This window comes from Sinohyriopsis cumingii, chromosome 15 (assembly GCF_028554795.1).
Source record: "Sinohyriopsis cumingii isolate HCF-2022 chromosome 15, ASM2855479v2, whole genome shotgun sequence".
Taxonomy (NCBI): Eukaryota; Metazoa; Mollusca; class Bivalvia; order Unionida; family Unionidae; genus Sinohyriopsis; species Sinohyriopsis cumingii.
Genome location: NC_142975.1, coordinates 47,926,088 through 47,950,606, shown reverse-complemented (window position 1 = coordinate 47,950,606; position 24,519 = coordinate 47,926,088). Strand labels below are relative to the sequence as shown.

Here is a 24,519-nt window from a genome sequence, read left to right as displayed (position 1 = left end):
TTACATCAAAGCCTAAACAGAAAACATCTTTATTGAGTTTAGCCTCGGGTCATTGAGCCGGATGAAAAGCAACTATTCGTGAAACAATTGGTTCGGAAAGGTCACATGCGCAACACATTCCAAGCATTTCTATCTAATGCAACGTTTCCCTGTAAATATGCCGTAGTCTAAGCTGAGTTTCTTACGTTGTCTCCAAGTTGGTACCTAGCATGAATAAAATGCTCTTAGTGCATTGGAACATTTAACTATCGCACTGGCCTTCATCATAGTACAGAAAAATGAAGGAATATATACGGAACTGAATTAGCGTAGTAATGTCTATAAAGACCGTAGAAAGTATTTGATAAGAAATATCAGAACGAGGAATTATTATTTGTGTTGCGCAATGCCGACGTTACATAAAAAGAAAAAAAAAGAAGAAAACAAGAAAATTAGAAAACGGAACGGAAAATTGTCATTCCTGGATGGGATCCGCAGATCCAGTGAATGTTGCGTAATGCAGGGAAAAATGGAGTATGTGTGGTTATTCGGTCCTAGGGTCACCTTTATGTGCTGTGGGAATCTTGATGTCTGTATCTGTTAAAATCTTGAGTTTGTTTGCTGCTTGTTTTTTTAGTGTACATTGCGAGATTAAGCCCTCCCCGCACCGAAAACATGAACTTGTGATGATTAAATCAGTTATCCATTGTAAAGATAAACTTTGAACAAAAGATAAAACTAAGTACATATATTATATTTCATTTTACTGTATTGCAAGTCGTTTTTTTGTTTAGGTATAATAGCGATAGAGTAGAATAAATTCCTAGGATGCTTTTAATGACGCAATAATTGCCAATGCAAATTCAGGCTGTATCACAGACATATTTATATCACTTTTCCCACAGGTTTCCAAAGTAAACACTAGCGGGATTCCTTCTGATCCTCCGGACTTGTTGATGAAGTATTCTTTAGCGAAGACCAATTACCTGATGATCCTACATAGAGTTCTAGGCAGAAAAAGTATACGGACGATCCTTCCTAATTTGCCCAAGGGGAAAGTAGATGGACAGTGTTACAGCGACACCATGGACTACCTGGATGCTCTGAATTATCCAATGAAATGGGCCATAGACAGTAAGTAGTGTATTACGATCTAGGTAGTTGCCATAACTTTCTATTTTATCTGTCTACTTGCCTAACTAGTACCATGCTAAATACCTATCTACTCGACTACCTAACTACCAGGCTATTTTACCTGTCTACTTGTCTACTTAGCTACCAGGTGTTTTTTTTTATTTTTACTTATCTACTAGCCTACCTAGCTACCTGACTCTTTTACCTGTCTAGTTGTCAGCCTAGCTAGTACCAGGTTGTTTTACATATCTAAAGTCCTACCTAGGTACAAGGCTGTTTTACCTATCTATTTGCCTACCTAGCTACTAGGCTAAATACCTATCTAACAGCCTACCTAGCTACCATTCTGTTTTGCCTGTTTATTTGTCAACCTAGCTACCAGGCTGTTGTACCCTACATACTTTCCTACCTAGCTACCAGGCTGTTTTACCAGCCTACTTGCCCTCCTAATTACTAGGCTGGTTTACCTATCTACTTGCCTACCTAGCAATCTTTTTTTTTTTTTGGGGGGGGGGCACAAGACAGAACCTCCCCCTACCTAACCAAAGTAAAAAGTGTTTTTATGTGCTCTTGTGTCCCCCTGATGTGTTGTTTGTTTGTAGGTTTATAAACAAAATTTCGTTCAAAAATTTTCATTGAATTTTTGACGGGGTATTTAGAGTCCCTAATGTTATCTATAGGATTGTTCATCCGATTAGGGTTTTTATCATCTTGCTCGGAATTCCTTTCCTAATTTTGCTTTGACCTTGGCTAGAGGTCTCCTATATTCCATGTGTGCTATTTATGTGTGTGCTATATGTTGTGAATGCTATATATGTCTTCATGTGGGGATAGCCGTCTATTTCAAATTCTTTCCCAGTTGTCCTATGATTCTTATTATTGGATCCGATTTGATTTTTATTTAATGTGATTAAGTAATTTTTGTTGTTTCTGAATTTTTGAATTTGATAATGGTTTTACAGGAAAAAAATTCTTATTGTATTGGTGTCTGCTATATTGTGTGTCGTTCTTCGCTCGTATATTTATTAGATAGGGTCAGCTGTGTTCGAGTGGGCTCCATACTTCCTTTATTTATTATACTTCACCCACCTCGAATTTGGCTGCCTTTATTTATTCATTATTTAATTGCCAAAAATCTTTCCGAAATTGTTTTAGATTCCCACTAAAGGGATATGCTATACAGTCCGGGAGCTGTACTGGGGTTAGTATTGTAGAGAGAGAGAGAGAGAGAGAGAGAGAGAGAGAGAGAGAGAGAGAGAGAGAGAGAGAGAGAGACTCCTTGTTTCTTTGTTTTGTGTGTAGTGAATTCTCCCATGGGGTTGTTTTCTTAGACTCTTCCATGGGCCCGTTCACTTCGCGTGGCGCCGTGTGACATAGCCCCAATGCGTCCTTGTCTCGTACTTTTCCCGATAGGTGGTCCCTGACCCCCTGTTTAGACATACAGACATAGATTACAAACGTATTTATCTAGTATAATTATGAAACTTTTTTTCATAACATATTAAATTTATATTTCTTAAATGGTAGTTGTATTAAATTTTCTATTTATTGGTAAAAATAAATAAATAATTAACTAGCCGGGGGGTGGGGTATGTCCCTTTTGGGTAACTACCCCCTAAGGGTAGTCTCATTGCCTCCACCCCTCCCCCTTTTTGTCACTGTACCCTCATGCTATTTGCCTATAACTATTATTTGGCCACAGGCCCTCATTGTTGTAATTATATATCCCGAAATCGCTTACAGTGTTTTTTTAAAATTAAAATTACCATCTAAATATAATATGTTCTGTTTCCTATAATTTTCATTTTTGCATATTTCTGCTATAGTCCTTATTATTCTATTATCTTTATCACACTGTGTCTTTGTATGTACTTTGCTGAAGGGCCCGTTTTCACACAGTGGACATTTAGGCGGTACTCTGACCATATGCCGTCTCACTGCAACCTCTCCTGTTAGCGATCGGGCTAAGTACCTATCTAAATGTTCATCCTTCGTTCTTTTTCACAAGCTTGTGCACGTGATGGTGTGTTTGCGTTTATTTATCTTTTGCTCTCGCTTTCTCTGTTTTGACTTCGGATTAAAAGTAGAAGTATCAAGCATCAGTCCATCATTGTGAGGGAAAAGTAATATAGTATAATTGAGAGAGAAATGGAAGTGAAATAATGACTTTTTCTTCTTGGATAAATGTAGGAGGCGATTCTACAAAAAAAAAAAAAGAAGGAAGTATATGAATATTTATAATAATCGAATGAATGAATGAAATGAAGAAACAAACAGAAAAAAGAAAGAAAGGGGCAGAAGGGATATAAACTGGCGATCAGGCTTATTTACATATGAATATTGTTGGTAAAGCCATATGAGATATAAAAGTGACTCTCCAATGCAGTCAGTCAAATACCGCACTTAACGTGTGTAACGGATACCCCATTGAAAGAGAACGCCGTATCAAAGTATGCACTCACTCAAAGAGTATCTCGATGACGCAGGTGTCAAAGTGTGAGACTGATTAATTACCAATTATCGCTCAATTACGTTCACTATGTATATCAAGCTGACATGTTCAAACTATACAAAAGGACAGTCTGATTTTTTCATGTACCAGGTTATAAAAACAAAAACTAAGGAGAGGGTTTAGAGTTTGTAAATAGTTGCACACACAAACACACACACACACAGAAACTGAAATATATATAATGTACGCTGTATCAATGATATACCATAATATATATAAACAGTTTTCATTACAAGGAAACGGGACTCTCTCTCTCTCTCTCTCTCTCGACCATCGTAGCAAGCTGCAGGCGAAAATCCATGAAATGACGAGCGCAGAAGATTTCCACTTGTCATACGAGGATGTCTCTGGACTTATGAGAGAGAGAGAGAGAGAGAGAGAGAGAGAGTTACTGTTGTTTACCGGCTTAAACAACGCACAAAGTGATAAAAACACTCAAACCGACAAAATGGAGAGAAAGAGAGATGCCTAAGACATTTTCATATTTAATTAATAATCCTTTGGACATTTTCATATTTAATTAATAATAATCGATTTTTAGAACATTATAATAGGTTTAAGAAGCAACAACAACATTTTTAAATTACAGTACGTGTGTCAGGTAACCAAAATATTTACCGTATAATGTCAACAGGCTATTGCAAATTTGTATAATTGATTATGTAAACACTGTAGATAAATCCCAAGGAAAGTGTACACATACCGTTACATAAGTTCAATTTCAAGGTTTTCATCCAGTCTAATTTATTTTTCTCTCTCACTAAAGATTTCTGCGTACATGTATTTTGTTCCATACGCATGGGAGGGGAGGAGAAGGGAGGGGAGGGGAGAACGAAGAGCAGCAAGGATTGCGATGAGATTGTGTACTATATTAAATTCATTTAGAAAATGGGGATTATGACTACTTGTTATCGTTATTTTCATACGTCATTAATGATTAATGAGTGAAAATTCATAATGGATTTATTGGCCTAGAATCCGCAGCATACAGTTGAAAGATGTGTATCTATGCGTATTATTGTGCCATGGGCTGATGACACTTTTATATAACAATAATATTGCTCTATGAAATTGCTTTATACAAACACCTTTAAAGCCATGTTTTTTTTAAAAAAGTATATATATATATATATATATATATATATATATATATATATATATATATATATATATATATATATATATATATATATATATATATATATATATATATATATATATATATATATATATATATATATATATATATATATATATATATATATATATATATATATATATATATATATATATATATATATATATATGTATTATTTTGGTGTATGCTATTTTATTTTTTCTTGTCTTTTTGTTGATCTAACTAACCCATGACCCGGGTAATAATATTGAGACAAACAATTTGCATATAAAATGTTGACCGTTTCAATGTTATTGTTCGAAATCATTTACCGTCAATCACTAACCACCTGCTGTGGACAGTTTTGACCCAGAGTCTTAAAGAAAGTCATGACAAATAGTGACTAACCATAACCTGAAATATTCACGTTTCAAAACTGGATAAAAAAAGCGACCCCGCTGTTGATATGAATGAGTTTCTAGTTCAGCTGGTCACAATAGTCATATCTAAGGAACGATTCAGACAATTTTCTCTGAATCGTTTTATCCTAATTCGCACCCATCAAAGCAAAGACGAGGTGAATGTAAATTTCATCCTTCCATGCTAATGAACTATAAATTCTAATCGAGCATTACCTTATCACGTGGTACTTTTAACAGTTTCCAATGTCATTAATATTTTAAAAACATTAAATATTTTAAAAACATAAAACTCATGATTTTGTCATATCATGAGTGAATTTTGGTACTATATTAGTAGCATCTCTCTCTCTCTCTCTCTCTCTCTCTCTCTCTCTCTATATATATATATATATATATATATATATATATATATATATATATATATATATATATATATATATATATATATATATATATATATTACATAACATATTATTCAACTAAAAATTGTGGGTTAAACCTAGCAATTCCTTAGCAATATCTGTATAATATGTCCTGATGAACACTTCTCCAAAGTGAACTCTTTTAATGCACAAAATATTCCTAGATATGCTATAATCAACGTGTCACGGATAAGTACATATACTGTTTTCCATCAAGTTATGCACACATATATTTTATGTAATTGAACTGACTTTCCCTATTTGTTTTTACTGTTTGAAGCTCTACAATCCATACAAATACCAACTGTGACAATGTCGTTGAAAGTTTCATTTAAATCATACCGGAAAACGAATTTCTCTTTTAATAGTACGAAAAATCATAACTGTAGTTATGATTGATGCAATAGTCTCAAGATGATGGATTGAAATACTTCAAGCGATTTCAATATTACAGGAAATATACTACTAATTCAATTGGAACTAAATTCTAATAATAGTCTCTACTCCAAAGTTATCGCAAGGACTTTTGTCCTTGATTAAAAATTCTGTTGGTGCACTCAATCCTAATCAACAAGGTATAATAATTTATCACAAGGTTGTATTGATATTTTCTATAAATGAATTGGACGAAAGATACTTTGAGACGATGTCGCATGACTTGGCATTTATGATGACCTGACAAGATAACATCTGTAATTCATTTGACGTATTCACAATGCACCAAAATAGCAACAGTTTGCACATCGTATTCAGTAGCAAAGACCACGCACATCAAAATTATTTTACCTTGTTACCATACCTCTTGGTAGAGATTGTCGTATCGAATAACACATTTGATAAAACTTACGTCATTAATGGTTCCAATTGTTACAACAGTACAACAACGATATCAAACACTAAATTAGTGCATTCGTAAATCTTAAAAAGTTATAACAATAGTCTATTTTACTCTAATGACAATTACGCTGAGATAAATTAAGAAAGAACACAAAACACTGATTTAGGGAAACGATTTTACAGACACCAACAAATCGTAATGAGAAACAAACTAAGAAAACTTAAACAGACCAAAGATCCCTCAGAACAAATATTTATGTAAAATGTATCAATTTTTTTTTTCAGTGTTTGACGCTACGGGAAACATACCCAGTGCTATACAGAAGGCAAATATCAACTTCCTCGGCGCATACGACCAGTGTCTGGAGGTCCACGCCCAAATTCCCGCAGGTGTTGTCCTTGGCAATATCACCAAGACAACCAGCAGAGAATTCGACACGCGATACTGCAGGGTCTCAATCCCGATCCCGGACTCTTTGCTGAAGAGGTTGAATGCGGTAGGTTTTCTTTTCTGCCTAGACATTTTGTTATGTGACTTTCTATGACATAAGTTTATTCAATTAAGTATCAATGCATGCCAGCATCAATTTCCTTCCTTATTTCCTTCCGCGCTTAATTATGCACTTAGTATTCGTGCTTGTCAGGACATAAGGCACATACAAAAGTTCTCCAGGCACCTAAACTTCCCCATTGTCCTTTCATCTTTCTTTTAATACTTTCTCCAAGTGCGTCACGTTCTACTTCAGTTCTTTTGGCTCACTTGGGCCCGTCTCGATCTGAGTCAGCTCCATTTACGCACTAGGGCCTATCTCAGTCTGCCAAAGTTCCATTTGCGCACTGGAATACCATCTATCTCACCTTCACTTGGGTCTGTTGGTTAAGGTCAGTTCCATTTGCTCACATGGTTCAGTTCTGTTCAACGTCAGTTTCATTTGCTAACTGGTGTCAACTTCGCTCTTCCTCAATTCCATTTGCTTAAGTGGGTGCCCCTCGATCTATCTCAATTCTAGAGTCCTTCTAGGTCAACCTGAGGCCATGTTGCTCATGCGTTTCATCTCTTTCTAGCTCAGTACCGGTTGCTCATTGGGATCCGTTTGGTTCCATTTGCTCACTACAGCCCGTCTCGGTGAGCGGTGGTATACATGGTACTTGTCGTTCTATAGGTGTGTCCACGTCTTTGTATTTCCAATTCTGTCATTGTGAATTTACAAGAGTATAACGCTAACATAACTATCAATATTGTTTTATATCATTGACATTTTGAGATTTCATTTGTCCACAAATATCAAGTCTTTCAAACATATTATTTTATTGGCACATATAAATAATTAATTGTTGTAAAATGTGGGATTACGTCATTGACTTTCTGTGATATCATTTTCCAAGGTGACAAGGTTTGCAAACGTTTTGAATTTTTTTAAAAATTTTTTCAAATTATATACGATTTAGGTGAACATATGATTCATTTAAAGTTTATTCTCACTTGCACATGTAAATCATTAATCGTTGTAAAATAAAGGATATCAAACCAAAAGTAGAGGATACTACTAAATGGATAATAACTTACAGATTACGCATATTTTATATTTAAAGTTAAATGTCGCGTGGAATCAAAATGGCGAATAACCAAAAAAATAAAATAAAAAGTAAATTTAAAATGAAAGAGAAACGATAATGATTCTTTATTTTTGGGTCTAGTTTTAATTTTATTTTAAGTATTACTACTAAATTTAAAAGGTGATGTTTTAGATATGACGGTGTCTGAGTTAGAAAACGTATAAAATTGTATCTTAAAAGTTATATTCAATGATTCGTTACAAATTAATAACAAAATTTTGTTTTCTCACAGAACACGCACGGTGTGAAATTGAAGGTTACATGGGGTGTATGCGTATCCAAAGCCTGTCATTCAGATGATGTCAAGGGATTGTTTGATATAGGTACACTGGTCATAGTATCCTGCTGACTCTTTCTTATATTAAAACATCATTTCTGTTTTACAAATAATTCGGATGCATGATAATAATAATAATAATAATAATAATAATAATAATAATATATTATTATTATTATTATTATTAATCTTATTATTATTATTATTATTATTATTATTATTATTATTATTATTATTATTATTATTAATTCTTTTTATGTCTTTGAATCACCTGTAACATACAAAGTACGCAAACTTGATATGTCACGATAAAATTCGGTTATGTCAATAAACTGAGCACGAGACTACAGGTATTTACATAACTTTATCAACATACCTGTTTCTGTTTCATCGCAAAGTTGGTGGCCACCTGGTGTGAAATAACAGTCAATATCTGTATTAATTTATCTCGTGCATCCGTCTACCTGTCCATTGATCTATCCAACAATCTATCCATCCATCCACTGTCTATTAATTTATCGGCTCGATTATTCAGACAACATGCAATAATCAGATCAAACATTCCAACCTCCGTCCGTCCGTCAGTCTGTCTATCTATTCATGATTCCGTCTTTTCATTTATCAATGTTTCTTGTCATTTTGCTCAGAAAGAACAACGTCATTTATCTCCCACATTTACATAGAAAGTCTCACGGTAAAGAGGACAGGGGGACAATCATAACAAAATTAGATGCTTGGAAGTACTCCTAAATGTATTAAACCTGTATTTTTTTCGGATAGGTTTTACCTTATTAGCAGGGGCGTATTAACCATTAAGCAGACTAAGCACGTGCTTAGGGCACCAGGGCCAAAGGGGGCACCACAAAGTTGAGAAAAGGGTGAAAAGAAAAAAAAAAACGAATGAAGATTTGTAAAAAAAAATTGATATACCTAGTGCAAATTGATCATAATGTTCTGTTTCTTGATCATGGTGCACCCTAGGGTTATCTTCCAAGGTGTACGTGGAAAGGAGGGGGCACCAAGATTTGTCAGTGCTTAGGGCAGCAGTGAGCCTTAATCCGCCCCTGCTTATCAGAGACGAATATTTGCCATACTGAAGTGGAATTACTGTATTTACCAAAAATGTTGTTACTTTTGTTAAGGTTATCGTTAGTAAGATATTTTAAAATTTCATTTTGGTGAAACACATCTGAGGACATGTCAGTAAAAGGTCATTATCATCGTCATATTCGTCGTCAACATTATTATCATTCTCATCGTCGTTGTCGACATCGTCATTTTCATCGGGCCATTTTCATCAAGTCTAAATCGCGATCAAGGTTATCATAACTGATAGAGAACACACAACGTGATACCAATGGGATATGGTGTTTATCTTCACGCTGTCAGCAATGTTGATAAAACCATGGACGGCCATGACATTGGCGTTGTTTCGATAAACTGGTTACCGATATAACTGAATGGTATTCAGTTTAGGGGTATTTCCTCAGACCGTAATGATACGTATTCTATTTCTAGTATAGCAAAGTAAAAGTAAAATTATAATCTTCTGAATTGCACGGCTGTATCGGCGAAAACTCTCAGTAGTTTTATATTCATCCTGATAACTACATTGTCATTCGCAAAGACGTATATATATATATATATATATATATATATATATATATATATATATATATATATATATATATATATATATATATATATATATATATATATATATATATATATATATGTGTGTGTGTGTGTGTGTGTGTACACCTCAATCTGATGTCATTAAATGTAAAATAGAACCACATAACTGTAGTCAAACAACGAAAATCACATCTTTGTCTCTGCCTTTAGAAAGAATGTTTTTTTTTTTATTCTTCTAAAAATGTGATTGAAAAACACAAAGGAAGTTTGGACTTTGGAACACGAAATAGCAGAATGAGTGTGTGTTTGTATGTGTGAGTGTGTTTGTGTGTGTGTGATTTGGAATGTTTACGTAGCTTTAACATATTTTCTGTCATATCGCTACAATGTCTGCAGTTTTTACTGATGTCTAGCACTAGGGCATCATGCCGCAGACATGTAGCATGATCAGGGCTGACAAAGGGGGGGGGCAACCTGGGAGATGTATGTATGTATGTATGTATGTATGTATGTATCTATCTATCTATCTATCTATCTATCTATCTATCTATCTATATATATATATATATATATATATATATATATATATATATATATATATATATATATATATATATATATATATATATATATATATATATATATATGAATTTAATATGGTACGCATTTTCATCGCAATCCTTTCTGCTTTCTGTTCCCCCTCCCCTCTCATGTATAACGGACAAACTCCGCAGAAATGTGGAGTGAGAGAGAAAAGGAATTTAGACTGGATTAAAACTTTCAAATAGAAATTCCACCAAGTAACATACAATAATATGGTTCGTCCCAACGATATGTGTACAATTTCCTTGGGATTTATCTACAATGTTTATCAATGATTCAAAGTTGCAAACCATGTCGATATTATACGGTACATTTCTCGGGTACGAGGTACACATAGTGTGACGTATATAATGTTGTTTCTTAAACATATTATTATGTTCTAAAAATCGGTTATTATTAACAAAGTATGAAAATGTCCAACGGCTGCTCTCTCTATCTCTCTCTCTTTGCCAGTGGAGTCAGTTTAGTTTTTGTCTTTTTTATAGGAATCCTATACAGTAAAAATTTACCAGTGGAGTCAGTTTACTGTTTTGAAGATAACGACCTGAAAAACGACTCTTCAGCGATAGCGGCCATGTAAGCAATTTTACAGTGTTTTTTGACATCCTATAAGACGCACGGTACTAACAGTATGGAAAAATGGGAACGAGTCTGGAAATGGGTGGAGATAAAATACACTATATAATGGTTTGGCTGGTTGGTTGGCTGGTGACAAAATTTAGAAATTTGGTAAAATAAATCTTCGTGAACTTATCCTAGTTGTGACTGAAAAAAATCGAGACATTGTTTTATTGATGAAATTTCAGTCCTTTCACAGACTTGAGTTTGGAATGTTCGTTGCTGAAATTAGCACTTGACTCTTTGGTGAGGAACTGAAAGCACATGTTTCAAACAAACGTAGATCCCGAAAATGTCGCGACTCATACTGTTTCCTTAATTCCTTTGCACAGAAATTCTCATTCAAGATGCATCTATACTAATACGAGCACTCAGACGATTAAAGTAGTTGACTCTTTAATATCATGGTGTTTGCAGAGGTTTACTATGGGAACTGAATTAGTACCGTGAGTCCTGTATGAACTAATGTGTTCTAATACGATAACAAAAAACCTGGAGACATACTGTTGAGGCTGAGTGTACCTTTTAACATAAACCTAACAATCAAGAAACGTTGTTAAATTAGTAAAACATATTTATTCTCACTTCATTTTTAATATAATTTTTTTTCATTACTAATCTGAAATTTCAGATTGGTCTTGAGTGTGTTTGGATTTCTGATCGTTTTTGGTACGTTCTTTGACGCAATTAAAGTTCTACGCATGAATGATGCGGATCAGGAACACACTTACGAAATGACGCGACTGTCAAATGAGAAGCATGACTACGGGCAGGTACACCCTGTACATGGAACAAATCCAGATGACAAGGTGGTCGTTGTTGTAGTAGCAGATAAAGTTGTCACTTCCAGTGGATTACCACCAGGTTATGTACAGGTAAAATAACTCAAACATTACCATCAAACCTTTGTACACCACTTCCTTGAGGTGTGTGTGTGTGTGTGTGTGTGTGTGTGTGTGTTCCTTTTACATAAAATATTATCATGAAATAAAAAATCATTATCTATTTTTTCCCTTCATATTTTGTTATTACTATGTTTACCTAAAACGACTGGCACTTAATATTGATGACGTTTGTGTCAGTAGTCAGTAGCTGGAATATATTAATTGAATTGATTTATTCCATCTGTTCTATAATCAAGTTTAAAGCATTGAATCCTTTTATTAGTGAAAAGGTCTGATGTATGCAACAACAGCGAAAACATGCTCATAAGGATTTTACATCCGAATTTTCTATTGATTATGATCACGTTCTATTGATTATGAACACGTTCTATTGATAATGATCACGTTCTATTGATTATGATCACGTTCTATTCATAATTACTTTTACGAAATGCCTCGTTGTATGAATATTTTGCATATATTATCTGATTGACGTTTCTTTCTGCTCAGCTTTCCTAAAGGTCAAGGATGGCGCATTGAATTTATTTCTGAAGGAGTCAGAATTATAAGTGGCATTTAACAATCATTGATACCAGTAATATTTACAACTGTAGCAGCAATTAATTCAGATGTAGGAATGCAGCATCAGCTACGTTATAAATACCAAAATATGTGGAGGAGCAGGGTATAAAGCAGCAGGAACAATTTTATAACTTTACGATGATATTTAGTGTTTCATAGGGTATTTTATAGGAGCAGACAACTGTTACAGAATGCACTACTTCTAAAATTGATCTTTTACATCCGTCAGCACAGAGAATATGACAAAGTCCCCGATACGAAGGTTCCAGTGCAAAATGGACAGCAGTCAAATGGCGAAGTCAATCCACAATTAGACGCACTGCAAAATGGTACTTCGAATGGGCATGCGTACGAAGTGATCCGCGGCAAGTCTAAAGAAAAAGAAGGTGGGATGACAGTTGCATTTCTGCTTACAAACTTAAGACTGATTTCTTTTTAAAAATGGAACTTACATGATGTTATATAATATGCGAGAATCATCAAAAAGATAAATTTGTCCAGCGCTTTTACCGCATCAAATAGGACAAAATAAAGTCACGTACCTGTCAGTCCATCCGCTCCGCTCTGGTTTCACACTTTAACCGTTTAGACGTTTAAGATGAAACTCTCTCTCTCTCTCTCTCTCTCTCTCTCTCTCTCTCTCTCTCTCTCTCTCTCTCTCCTATACACGTATACATGACAACTACCACATTTCCCATCATTCCTTTCTGGTCAAGGTCACACGTTCAAGTACATTTTTAGTTGCTTTGGAACACTGGAGTAGTTTCAAAAACTGGCACCATTTCATCTTTAAGGTTACTGTGTTTACATTATGCCTGTCCAGAAATGTTACAGCTGTCTCTCAAAGGTCTCCATTACGCAAATATTTCTATAAATCAATAGTGTATGGCGGAACAAATAATGAACTGCATTTTCTTGCTTTGTTTATGCTGGCTGATTCCGAATCTTTTCTGTTAGTCCGGTTTATGAATCGAGCCAAGAGTTAGTTTGAACATATTTTGTTGTCGCATTATGATACAATGAGATAGGACACAAGTTCTAACAACTGAAATTAACCCTCTCCCAACATAATACAAGCATTACAACTTATTCAACATAACAACATTGACTAATAATTAAACACGATTGGAGAGAGAGAGAGAGAGAGAGAGAGAGAGAGAGAGAGAGAGAGAGAGGTGGGGGGTGGATCACAGTGACAACACTCGCGATTTGAATAAGTTATTGAAATCGTCCGGTAACGGTAAGATATTTGCATACATATTGTAGAAACCTATATTTTTCATTTGCATCGCCCTTTCCACAAAGCGGTAAAAATAAACTAACAGTTGGACATGGCATTAAAAGTAATTTTCTCATGAACTGAGTTCGTTGTCTACTATTCGTGGGACAGAACACGAAGAAATGCATGGTGGTTTCAATCCCACCACAAAAACGAAAAGGTTGGCAACACATTTGAAAACGGTAAAGATCAGCTTTTAATGAGCTTACATTGTGTTGTAATCTGTGTGTGTGTGTGTGTGTGTGTGTGTGTGTGGTTTGGATTTTTAACGTAGCTTTAACAACTTTTCAGTCATATCGCTACGATGTCTGCAGTGTGACAGTTTATAGTGATGTCTTGCACTGGGGCATCATACCTTAGACATGTAGCGTGATGTCCCACCCAGCCACACTATCCTGACACCAGGCCGACCAGTCCTAACACTAACCTCTCAATGCTGAGCGCTAAGCGAGGCAGCTGTTAGTGCCATTTTTGTAAGCCTTTAGTACGCCTCGGCCGGAGATCGACCTCCCGCATCCGAGTCGGACGCACTAACCACTAGGCCACCGGAGCGGTCTGTTGTAATCTGATATGGATAATACCTAGGGTTTGATTAATAAAATTAGACATTTTTCTATATACCGCGTCTGGACATAAACACTTTCTCATAGCACTGTAAGACATTGCTACATTGAGCATCCTGTTCAGGATTGTTCCACAAGGTCACTATTGATGGTATTACAGATGATTTGGTAGAATTTAGTCAGAAACTGCAAATGTCTATATTATTTGAACATCGAAGGTTATAATGTGTTTGCTCAGACACAGGGGGAGTGAATAATTCAATGATATAGTCCGGAAATTGGCTCGTTTGAATGATGTAGAGTGTTAATAAAATACTGATGATTTATAATGCAGAATCATCATGTTCATAACTTGACGAGGCAACATGGTGCAGAGACTTGCCATGATATGTACTTTTAATGTATACTTATCGTTTTCAGAGGGCGGTTGTATCAATGTAGGCCTGTCTGTATTACTGTCATTCTCTCTCTACACGAACGTTCCGAAGCTTCTCCGCGCCAAGCAATCAGCTGACTCCGTGACATGCATAAATGGCATTCGATTTCTCAGTCTGACCTGGGTCATCCTGGGGCACACTTACAACTACGGAATCATCTCAATTTCCGAGACAATGAACGCAGGTAGGTCAGTAACACCACTATATAGTCAAATATAGAAAATTATTGGTGACACTTTCTTTTCTTTTTCTTTATTTATATGGTTCTTTTGACAGTCAGGGTTGAATTTCACCATACACATGTGAATATTAGGTGTGCAATTGAAAGTTGGATTTCGTGTCACCTTGGTACATTTTTCTTGCTCATAAGTAGAAACATCATACACTTCAAGTAATGACAATTAGAAATGAAAAAAATTTAAATAAAGTACTATCAATTATTTCTTTGAGATGTTTCTTTAAATGCCATTTTTTTCAGAACTCAATTTTTTAAAGTATGGGAAATTTGGTTTGATATATGTGTATTTGGGTAGTATTTGGTTTCTGGGTTCTCAGAAATAGATAAATTCAAGAAGAAAATTAACATATACCACCCATGCATTTTTATAGTAACGTTTGCACTATCTTTCATTTCTAGGCAATGTTTCCCATGTTTCCTTCCATATTGGTAAACTTTGACTGCATGCTGGAATCTCGATTATACTTGCCTTACAGATTTCGATAGGTCTTTTAATAAAAACTGTTCCAATTTTAATTTCCTTTTTTAATTATGTGTATGGACTTTAGTAGTGGATGGTTCCCATGTTGATATTTAAGCGGATCAAGAAGTCTTTATTTACAGACCTTATCGAACCAGAATTTATTGGGAATATTTGACAGTTTGTTTTTTAAAGCCGATGTGGTCTGTGGCCATTTACATCTGCCGATGTTTTCATTGTACTCCTGGAATAGCTTCAGAAACGGTATATAGATATTCTGGTTTGTTTACCATGAATGCTATTTACCCAATAGCCAACCATTCTAGACCTTGCGATAAACCATATATGTGGGCGTGGATTGTTTTAATTTTTAACACATATCTTACAAAATCTAAATGGACTTGTTCCACCATATATATTTTTTCAAAACCCCAGATCTCAGCTGCACATATAAGAATTGGAACTATTTCCATATAATAAATATGACAGTCAGCAGGCAAATTAAGATTAAATATATCTTTAAATTGTTTACTTTTGTTTTGTTTTTATTATCTTTTTAAATGAGATACAATGCTTTCCTGGCTAGCCAAGTTTGCTTCTTAGTTTCCAATTAATATCTACCATTCTTTGAAAGGGTCAGTCCTAATTAGTTATAATTTTCGACTGTTTCATATTCCAAATTTGAACTGTACATTTTGTCTGTTTCTGCATTTATCAAAATGTATAATTTTGGTTTTGCTTATCTTAATAACAAGCTTATATTTCCGCAGTAATATCAGAACGTACTGCTATTTCCTCTGCATGGAGTACATTTTCTTTTTCTAAATATAGTACAATATCCCCATCGAGTACAAAAAAAAATGTAATTTGAATGCAATTTGAGTAATTATAGATGTCGCTTAGAGACAGAGTAAATAATGCAGGAGAAACACTTTCGTATTGTCTATTTCATCACTTGCACGTTAATAGCTCTGTGTTCTTTCCATCGTGGAAGACAAACTCTCACACAAGTATACCTGTTTATTATTATCTTAAGTATTTATAGCAGTGCTCATCAGTTTTCTCCACAAACCAACTTTCCATACCCTAAAGTACAAACCAATGTTTCATGCCTCATGTTCGAAAGTTCTGTTAAGTAATTTAAAGCAAAAGTTTTAATAGTTGTGGAGTAATTTTTACGAAGACCTGCATGTGCACATATAGAAATTTTGTTTTTAGAAAGATAAATTTATCGTTAAGAAGAGAGGCAAAGACCAAAACTAAAACTCATTAAAATGATAGGCATATGATCGGTAAGATATGATTTATCATCTTTGTTTTTATATGTAGGTTTAATCAACATTGCAATGCAAGTTTATCGAACAACGCATGTGTTTCAAATCATGTTTAAATTGTTTATGACGAAATGAAGAAAAGTGTTTCCCATACATTTTAAATATTCATTCAAGATGGAACTTTCACCAAGAAATTTATAAAATTTAAAATTTCTCAATACCGTGAAAATTTCTCTGCATGTATTGGTTATTTAGTACCGTGCAATGGTTCCTCGCTTTCCTCTACCTCGTCGGTATTCCCGTTGCGTGAGTTTATACTCCTAAAATAGCAATAAAAGCTGCTGATTTTGATATTCTTGTCTTCATTATAATAGTCTGATTGTTTTTTATGGTTTGGGATTTGTTTCAAGTGATTTTCATAGACCAGTATTGTTTTTGGATTTGTTGTTTGCAAATCTATTATATATCCTATAATATATATTGGTAATTATATCTTTAATTGGTATTGGTACCCAAGTTCGCAAATATCTTAGTTGCTTTCTTGTAACTGTTACCTGATCAAAACATGTCATTCAGTGGTTTCAGCAGCGAGGGCTATTTATAGTACTATGACTTTTATTTCTAGCTAACTTACAATCTCTTCAGTACAAGAGTTTGCCGTGTAGTTTGTTATGAAATACTTGTTTAATGTTCCTCTCCGTAAACCTTTTATAAGCACAAAGCAAAATAATCTGAATAGTTTCATCACAGATACCATCAGTTTACCGATATTTGTGACTCTTCTCAAATAATGTATTTTGTGATTTGATTCTACTGACATCTACAGTGAACATGTTCTCATCAAATTTCCAAAGTAGTTATTTGTTTAGATTGTCAGTCAGGTCCGCATTTATTCGCCTCAATACGTTGAACGAAAGTACCTACATTATAACTGATGGAGCATAGGAAAAAAGGCTTGATCACAAAATTGTTTGATACAATTAAATTCTTGTACAGAGGGTAATAAATAGTACATATATCTATATATTCTGCAATTTGTACAATGTAAAAGCATATCTGTTTGGCCTCTTTCTATCACATTTATTTCTTCATTGTCATATCATTGTAAACGAGACTCTCTCTTGTTAAAATAATGAGAAGCGATTTTTTTTCTATGTTATCAGGGTTGTCAATATCCGCTGATAATGTAATAAAATCATCGATATCCGCTATAATGCAACAAAGGCCATCAATATCTGTTATACAGCTATTTAAATCTTCCAACAAGAACACATGTTAAGCTTCATGATACATCATCAGTACATCATCCCCAATTTTATCAAGAGCTTTTAATGAAGAGCATCCGGAACCCTCAGGAGGTATGTAAACAATCTACACATAAAAACCTTCATTCATTTGGAGCAATTTGTTCCGCTCGATGCTTTAAGCCAAATTTTAGAGTCAGGATGTTCGATAGCAGTTATATATATATTTACTAATTGAGCTATAGCACCAGATTTACATTTGTGTCAAATTTTCAGTCCCTTTAATTCATGACTTTCGAAGCAAGTTACGTATGAATTTGGATAGTTTAAGTTTAACAAGACATTCAGGATAACTTCACGGACATCCATATAGAAATGCGAAAGTTACTTTCATTTACACTTTGGCCTGAGTGGTCAAACCGATTATTTTTTTTTACAGTGTGCACGGTGGTGCCCATAAACAATATAATTCGCTTCATTAAAAAAAAAAAAAAAAAAAAAAAAAAGAAAAAACATCTCCCACTTAGCCTATTATTGTTATGCTCTTTACCTCGTTGTCATTTGCATGCGTAGGTGTTATCACGGTTTCCCCTTGAAAAGCAATTAGATTTGTTTCATCGGTTTCTGCTTTGTATGGTTGTATGTGGTTGTGTAGTTATGTTGTATTCCTGAGTTAAATCATGGCATACAAATCGCTAACGATACATTCACTCTGTTACACATCTGAATAACGTGTGTCCGAGTCTGCTACTGGTCAAATATCCTTTATTGCCCGTGTAGGGGTAGTCAACCTTCCTGGGGATACATAGCGGAAAAGTTGTGGTCCACTGAAATCCAACGTAGATGTTGTCTACCATAGTCTTGGACCTCTTACATTGTAACACGTTTGTGGCTAATGCAAGATGTATCTAGAAGTTCTCTTTCCTTACAATAAATGGCTGTTGCTACGATTGGCTGAGAGTTTAAAGTACTCTGATACTTCTGTTTATCGTTATTGTTTTCATTCTGTGTACTTTTCCAAGCTGGATTGGCCAGCACGGATGTCCCACTCTTTTTCATTAAGGTCTCTTAAGATTATGTTTGTGTTTATCACTACTCTTGATTTCTGTTTCAGCTAGATCAGTAAATATTAAGTGTCACGAATAATTCTGCTTTGCAAATGAATTATAATTTCTCTCAGACTGACATTCTCTTGCTTGATTTTATACATTTTTCTCTTGCATGTGATTAGTAATTTGAGTGTTGGTATTTGTACGTCCGTCCTGTTTTGCACTTAAACATTTCCATATGGTTTTGATTTCGGAATAATTTCTTGATATTATTCTCACTTCTTTTTTCACATTACACAAACGTTGCTACTACGATATCAATTTTGCGCAAATTGATGAGCAGTGTATTTTTAATTATTGATTTATGCAGTATAGGATTGAATAACTGGACCCTAATGAGACCCTGAACCATCCGGGAAGGTTGAAAAGGGTTATTAGCTCGGTAGATGACATAGTGACATTGGATTAGGCTCATACAGTGGTGGCTCAGTTTGTGTTCCCTTCCATCACAGAACACATGTGAATATGGCGGTGAATTCGCGACATTTTGCTTCTCGATTTTCTTCTTGATAGGGCTTCCCATATGAGAGGTTATTCACAATCAACGTGTACAGAGGTCAGGAGTTGAAATTAAAATCTCCCGTATATATAGTATTGTTCACAATGAACATGTGCAGAAGTTAGAAGATTGGGTTATGACCCCCCCCCCCCCATATCTAAGAGTGTTTACAATAAACATGTAAAGTGGTAAGAAATTAGAGTCGGAACCCGCTTCCAGTACATTGTACAGAAAAACTGAACATAATTCCAGATCTGATAAACTGTCTCCTTGATAGAATACATGAATGCGCATCCTACATACTGCGGATTTCAGTGATCAATTATTTTGTTTACAGGCATTGCGTTTTGGAAGTACTTCACAAACCCATTATTAGCAGGTTAAAGGAACAACTATGCCATTTTAAATGGACCTACCATGCTTATCAACGGCGAATAATTTAAGAGCAATAATTGTTGAATTAATCTGATATCTTCAAAGTCTTTTCAAGAATTATGTGGAACCCTTTGGCTAAAAAATATTTCTCAAACTGGAGTTGATTATTTAGGGCTTTGTCAGTAAATTTATTATGGCTGATACATGAATGTGCGTATAGCAAATAGACGTAATGTTCGAAATTGGCATAATTATCTCTCACCTTTGTTTGCCTCTAATGAGTCAGCTCGCTTCATAGTTCCCAAAACAAGCAAACTTTCATCAGAGACTTGACCTAGCGTGGCCTTCATCTCTGAATGAGCGAGCGAAGCAAAGCTTCTATTCCAAACTCAGTCATTTATTCATCGATAAAAAGGTACTGTCGTTGGTGTCTAGGAACCTATTTCATGGCACTTTTATGAAGAATGTTTGCTTATGTATATTCATTGGAAATGAGGAAATCCTGTTGTGTACAGCCATGAGTGAAAAAGAGAGTATCCGATTTACGCTCGTGGCTTGCGACAATGCGTTTTGGGACTAAGAAGCTATGAATGCAAAACAATCCTTCCCTTACAAAATCTTATTGTCAAAAGGATAAAGAACTATATAAAGGTCTTCACAGTAATAGCTTCTGAAATTCAAAATATTGCCGTTTAATGTTACACTTCCTGGACCAGAATTTAAATTGTTATCCTTAATTTGGATAAGAGAAATGAAATAAGCGAATTGTCAACGACGTGTATGAACTTATTATTATTATGAAGAAAATGTAACAAACACTGCTGTCATAATTAGTGTCTTATAAAGGCTCAAGTTCAGAATCAAGTCGGATTTTTACTGGTTTCTATTGCTTGAATTTACAAAGTAGTTGTTTTTTTGGTTTATTTTGTTCTGTACATACGTTTCAATTGAAGCAAAGGTTTCGAATCTTAATCTGTTACCATTATATCATAGTGCAGTTGAAAACGAATGGATTAAAGTGAAAAATGATTCTGATATCATACAAACAGTGCCGAAATACCAAATAGGCAGAGTAGGCACCGTTCTATGGGCCCCACGCCTTTTAGGGTCCTGCGACAACGGATCGAAATACCATTAATTTGATATTGAAAAATAATTACAATCAAGCTTTCTTAAATTGTTTCCGAAAGGTAGAAAAAAAAATGAATAAAAGAAACGAAAACTTTATGTTAAAGACTCCTTAGAGAAAATACTGTATTAATGTGGGGGCAATGGGGGGCCCCAAGATTTCGACTGCCTAAGGGCCTCCGCAGGGTTTATTCCAGCACTGCATACAAATGAGTATGCAGAAATTGAATAATGTAATCATGCATGTACATATTTATGTTTCTGTTCAGTCATGTGTCACGCAAAGTTTTCCCACGCTTAGGCCATAACATAATACTCCGCTGAAACTGATCATAAAACTTATGGGTGTCATGTGATTGTAATATTTTAATATGTTATCTTCTATGTTAAAGTTAACTCTCGATAAAAAAAAATATATAAAAGAATTGCAATCGACCTTTGAACTTTTCCAAGGATAACATAACGAACTAAAATACTACAGCGCTTTACTTTGATAGGTCACTCGAAGTAAAAATGATTGTAGAGGACTTCCTGAAACACGTATAGACAGAACACATCATGCACAATGACAATTCTTATGGGACATGACATTAAAATGTTTCCTAACAAGGATATTCCGTTTTAAATTCACATTCAAGCAAACAATGTACAGAAAAAATGTTTTAGAGTCACTTTTTACCTACTGTATAGATAATTCACAACTCAGACACACTTTTGTTTAGAAAAGGCCCATCCCATTAAACAAACACCGACAAGATTCATACAAACAAACAAATGATGAAACACCAACAAGTCATACAAACAAACAAATTATGAAACGCCGACAAGATTCCTACAAACAAACAAACGATGAAACACTGACAAGATTCCTACAAACAAATGATGAAACACCGATAAGATTTCTACAAACAAACAAACGATGAAACACTGACAAGATTCATACAAACAAACAAACGATGAAACACTGACAAGATTTCTACAAACAAACAAATGATGAAACACCAACAAGAGTCATACAAACAAACAAATGATGAAACACCGACAAGATTCCTACAAACAAACAAACGATGAAACACTGACAAGATTCCTACAAACAAACAAATGATGAAACACCGACAAGATTCCTACAAACAAACAAACGATGAAACAATGACAAGATTCCTACAAACGAACAAATGATGAAACACCGACAAGATTCCTACAAGCAAACAAATGATGAAACACTGACAAGATTCGTACAACAAAACGAATGATGAAACACCGACAAAAGATTCATACAAAATAAACAAATGAAAGACCGACAAGTTTCATACAAAACAAATTAATGTAACACCGACAAATTAAAAGCATCGCAAACATTATTGGTGTCAAACTATATCTTGTAGAATAAACAATGATTCCAACTCATTGATGATGGCGGTTGAGGGGAGACAGGGCTTCAGCTGCGGCAAACAGTTATGAAGATAGAAATGTCAAGGGATGAAAGGCGTGGGAACGCACCAATTAGATTTTCTTTCTGGGGTGGGGTGGTGGGGTGGTGGGGTGGTGGCTTTAATATCTAGAAGCTTAAATGGAAACAACGTTTTGAACATTTAGACAGAAAGAGTTGGGCATTTAACTCAGTTAAATATATCAGCAGTGAAATTTCTGTTTTCAAAATTCGTTGTTATTAGGGAAATACCAAATGTGTAACAAAATATTTTTAGGGACAAGGTATAATTGACCTTAAATAACCTTTTTAGTATTCGGAGAATGATAAGTCATCCATAAATCTCTAACCAGTTCTATGTGCGGAGGTAGAAGGTGTCTATAAATAAGTAAGGTTAACACGGACTAGCGTACTGATACCAAAGGACGACGCGGTATGCCTCATAAGGTATGAATGATGGTATTCAAATGCTATGTTATCAAGCTGCTAAACGAAATAGACCCACACCGGAATCTCAGAAAATAAGGACATAAACCAATAAACCTTTCACAACATAGGCAAGAAAAAGGAAGAACAACTAAGCAATGTCAGCACAAACTAAACACATCGTGCAGTCGCCAATTATATATATATATATATATATATATATATATATATATATATATATATATATATATATATATATATATATATATATATATACCAAGAATCAACAGACGCAATATTATGATCTCTAGAAAAGATTAACAAAGATGACTAACTACGTCAGAATGCTGAAGGGTAACGTATGCTTAATAGCTGAGAAGTGCAAACCCAACGAAATTGAAACTAACATATTTTAGGACACAAGTACGAAAAGAAAGGAAATATCGTTGCGAGAATCAACAACATTACTTCAAATTTATAAAGCTGAACCCCGAAAAAATAACATTTTCTTAAAAATTGTGATTTCCAGTTTGAAACAAAACAACAATAGCAGCAACAAAAACTTGAAAACAAAACAATCACAAAACAATCACATTATACAAATCAGGAGGTGGGTACGTAGTTGGATGTCAGATACGTAAATCTATATATATCTATATATCTATCTATCTATCTATCTATCTATCTATCTATCTATATATATATATATATATATATATATATATATATATATATATATATATATATATATATATATATATATGTGTGTGTGTGTGTGTATGCATGTATACATGCATATATATATATATATATATATATATATATATATATATATATATATATATATATATATATATACAGACATCTGATAGCCATTCTCAATTGTAGTGGTATATTTCCTACTATATAAGTTTAGATAGACTTTCTGTCGTCCTAACACGCTTACTTTCTACTTGGCAAACCTTCTCAAGCATACGTTGTCCCATAATTGTAATCCTTTCTTAGCCATTTTAAATCTCGAGGTGTCCGATAGTCTCGAAACAAAATTAGTTTTAAACATGACGATCGTTGAAGTTCTACTAGCCAGTTTTGACACTCGATTTTGAGTTTGTAGGACTTGCTAGCTGCAGTCTTCATTTCTTTCGGCAGCGCATGTCCACTCCTTTTATGAATCTTCTTTGGTTTTCATTTAGTAGGGAATGTTATGTTGGTAGACGGTTGGTCATATGCTGTGAGTAGTTAGTAAGTCGATAGAGATAGTGAGAATGATTTATGCATCATCCTGATGTGAAAAATTGTGAAGCCACCAAACCAAAATATAATTACGGTTCTTAAATCTATCATGCCTTCATACTTAGCATAAGAACTTTGTGTATGATTTAGCTTGTAGTGCCATAAGACCGAATGCAGCATGAAAAA

At 34.5% G+C, this 24,519-nt stretch overlaps 1 protein-coding gene across 2 annotated transcripts in view; it reads left to right on the top strand.

Moving 5' to 3' along the window:
• LOC149781751 (O-acyltransferase like protein-like) overlaps positions 1 to 24,519 on the top strand; it is an 88,796-nt gene that overhangs the window by 1,898 nt on the left and 62,379 nt on the right. The window contains exons 2-8 of one of the 2 annotated variants that reach the window (XM_089935871.1): positions 885 to 1,113; positions 6,709 to 6,920; positions 8,273 to 8,363; positions 11,041 to 11,131; positions 11,805 to 12,048; positions 12,869 to 13,025; positions 14,902 to 15,102. In XM_089935871.1, the coding sequence (XP_089791997.1) occupies positions 885 to 1,113; positions 6,709 to 6,920; positions 8,273 to 8,363; positions 11,041 to 11,131; positions 11,805 to 12,048; positions 12,869 to 13,025; positions 14,902 to 15,102 (1,225 nt within the window). The remainder of the gene's footprint in view (positions 1 to 884; positions 1,114 to 6,708; positions 6,921 to 8,272; positions 8,364 to 11,040; positions 11,132 to 11,804; positions 12,049 to 12,868; positions 13,026 to 14,901; positions 15,103 to 24,519) is intronic. The other variant, XM_089935872.1, reaches the window with a different exon arrangement.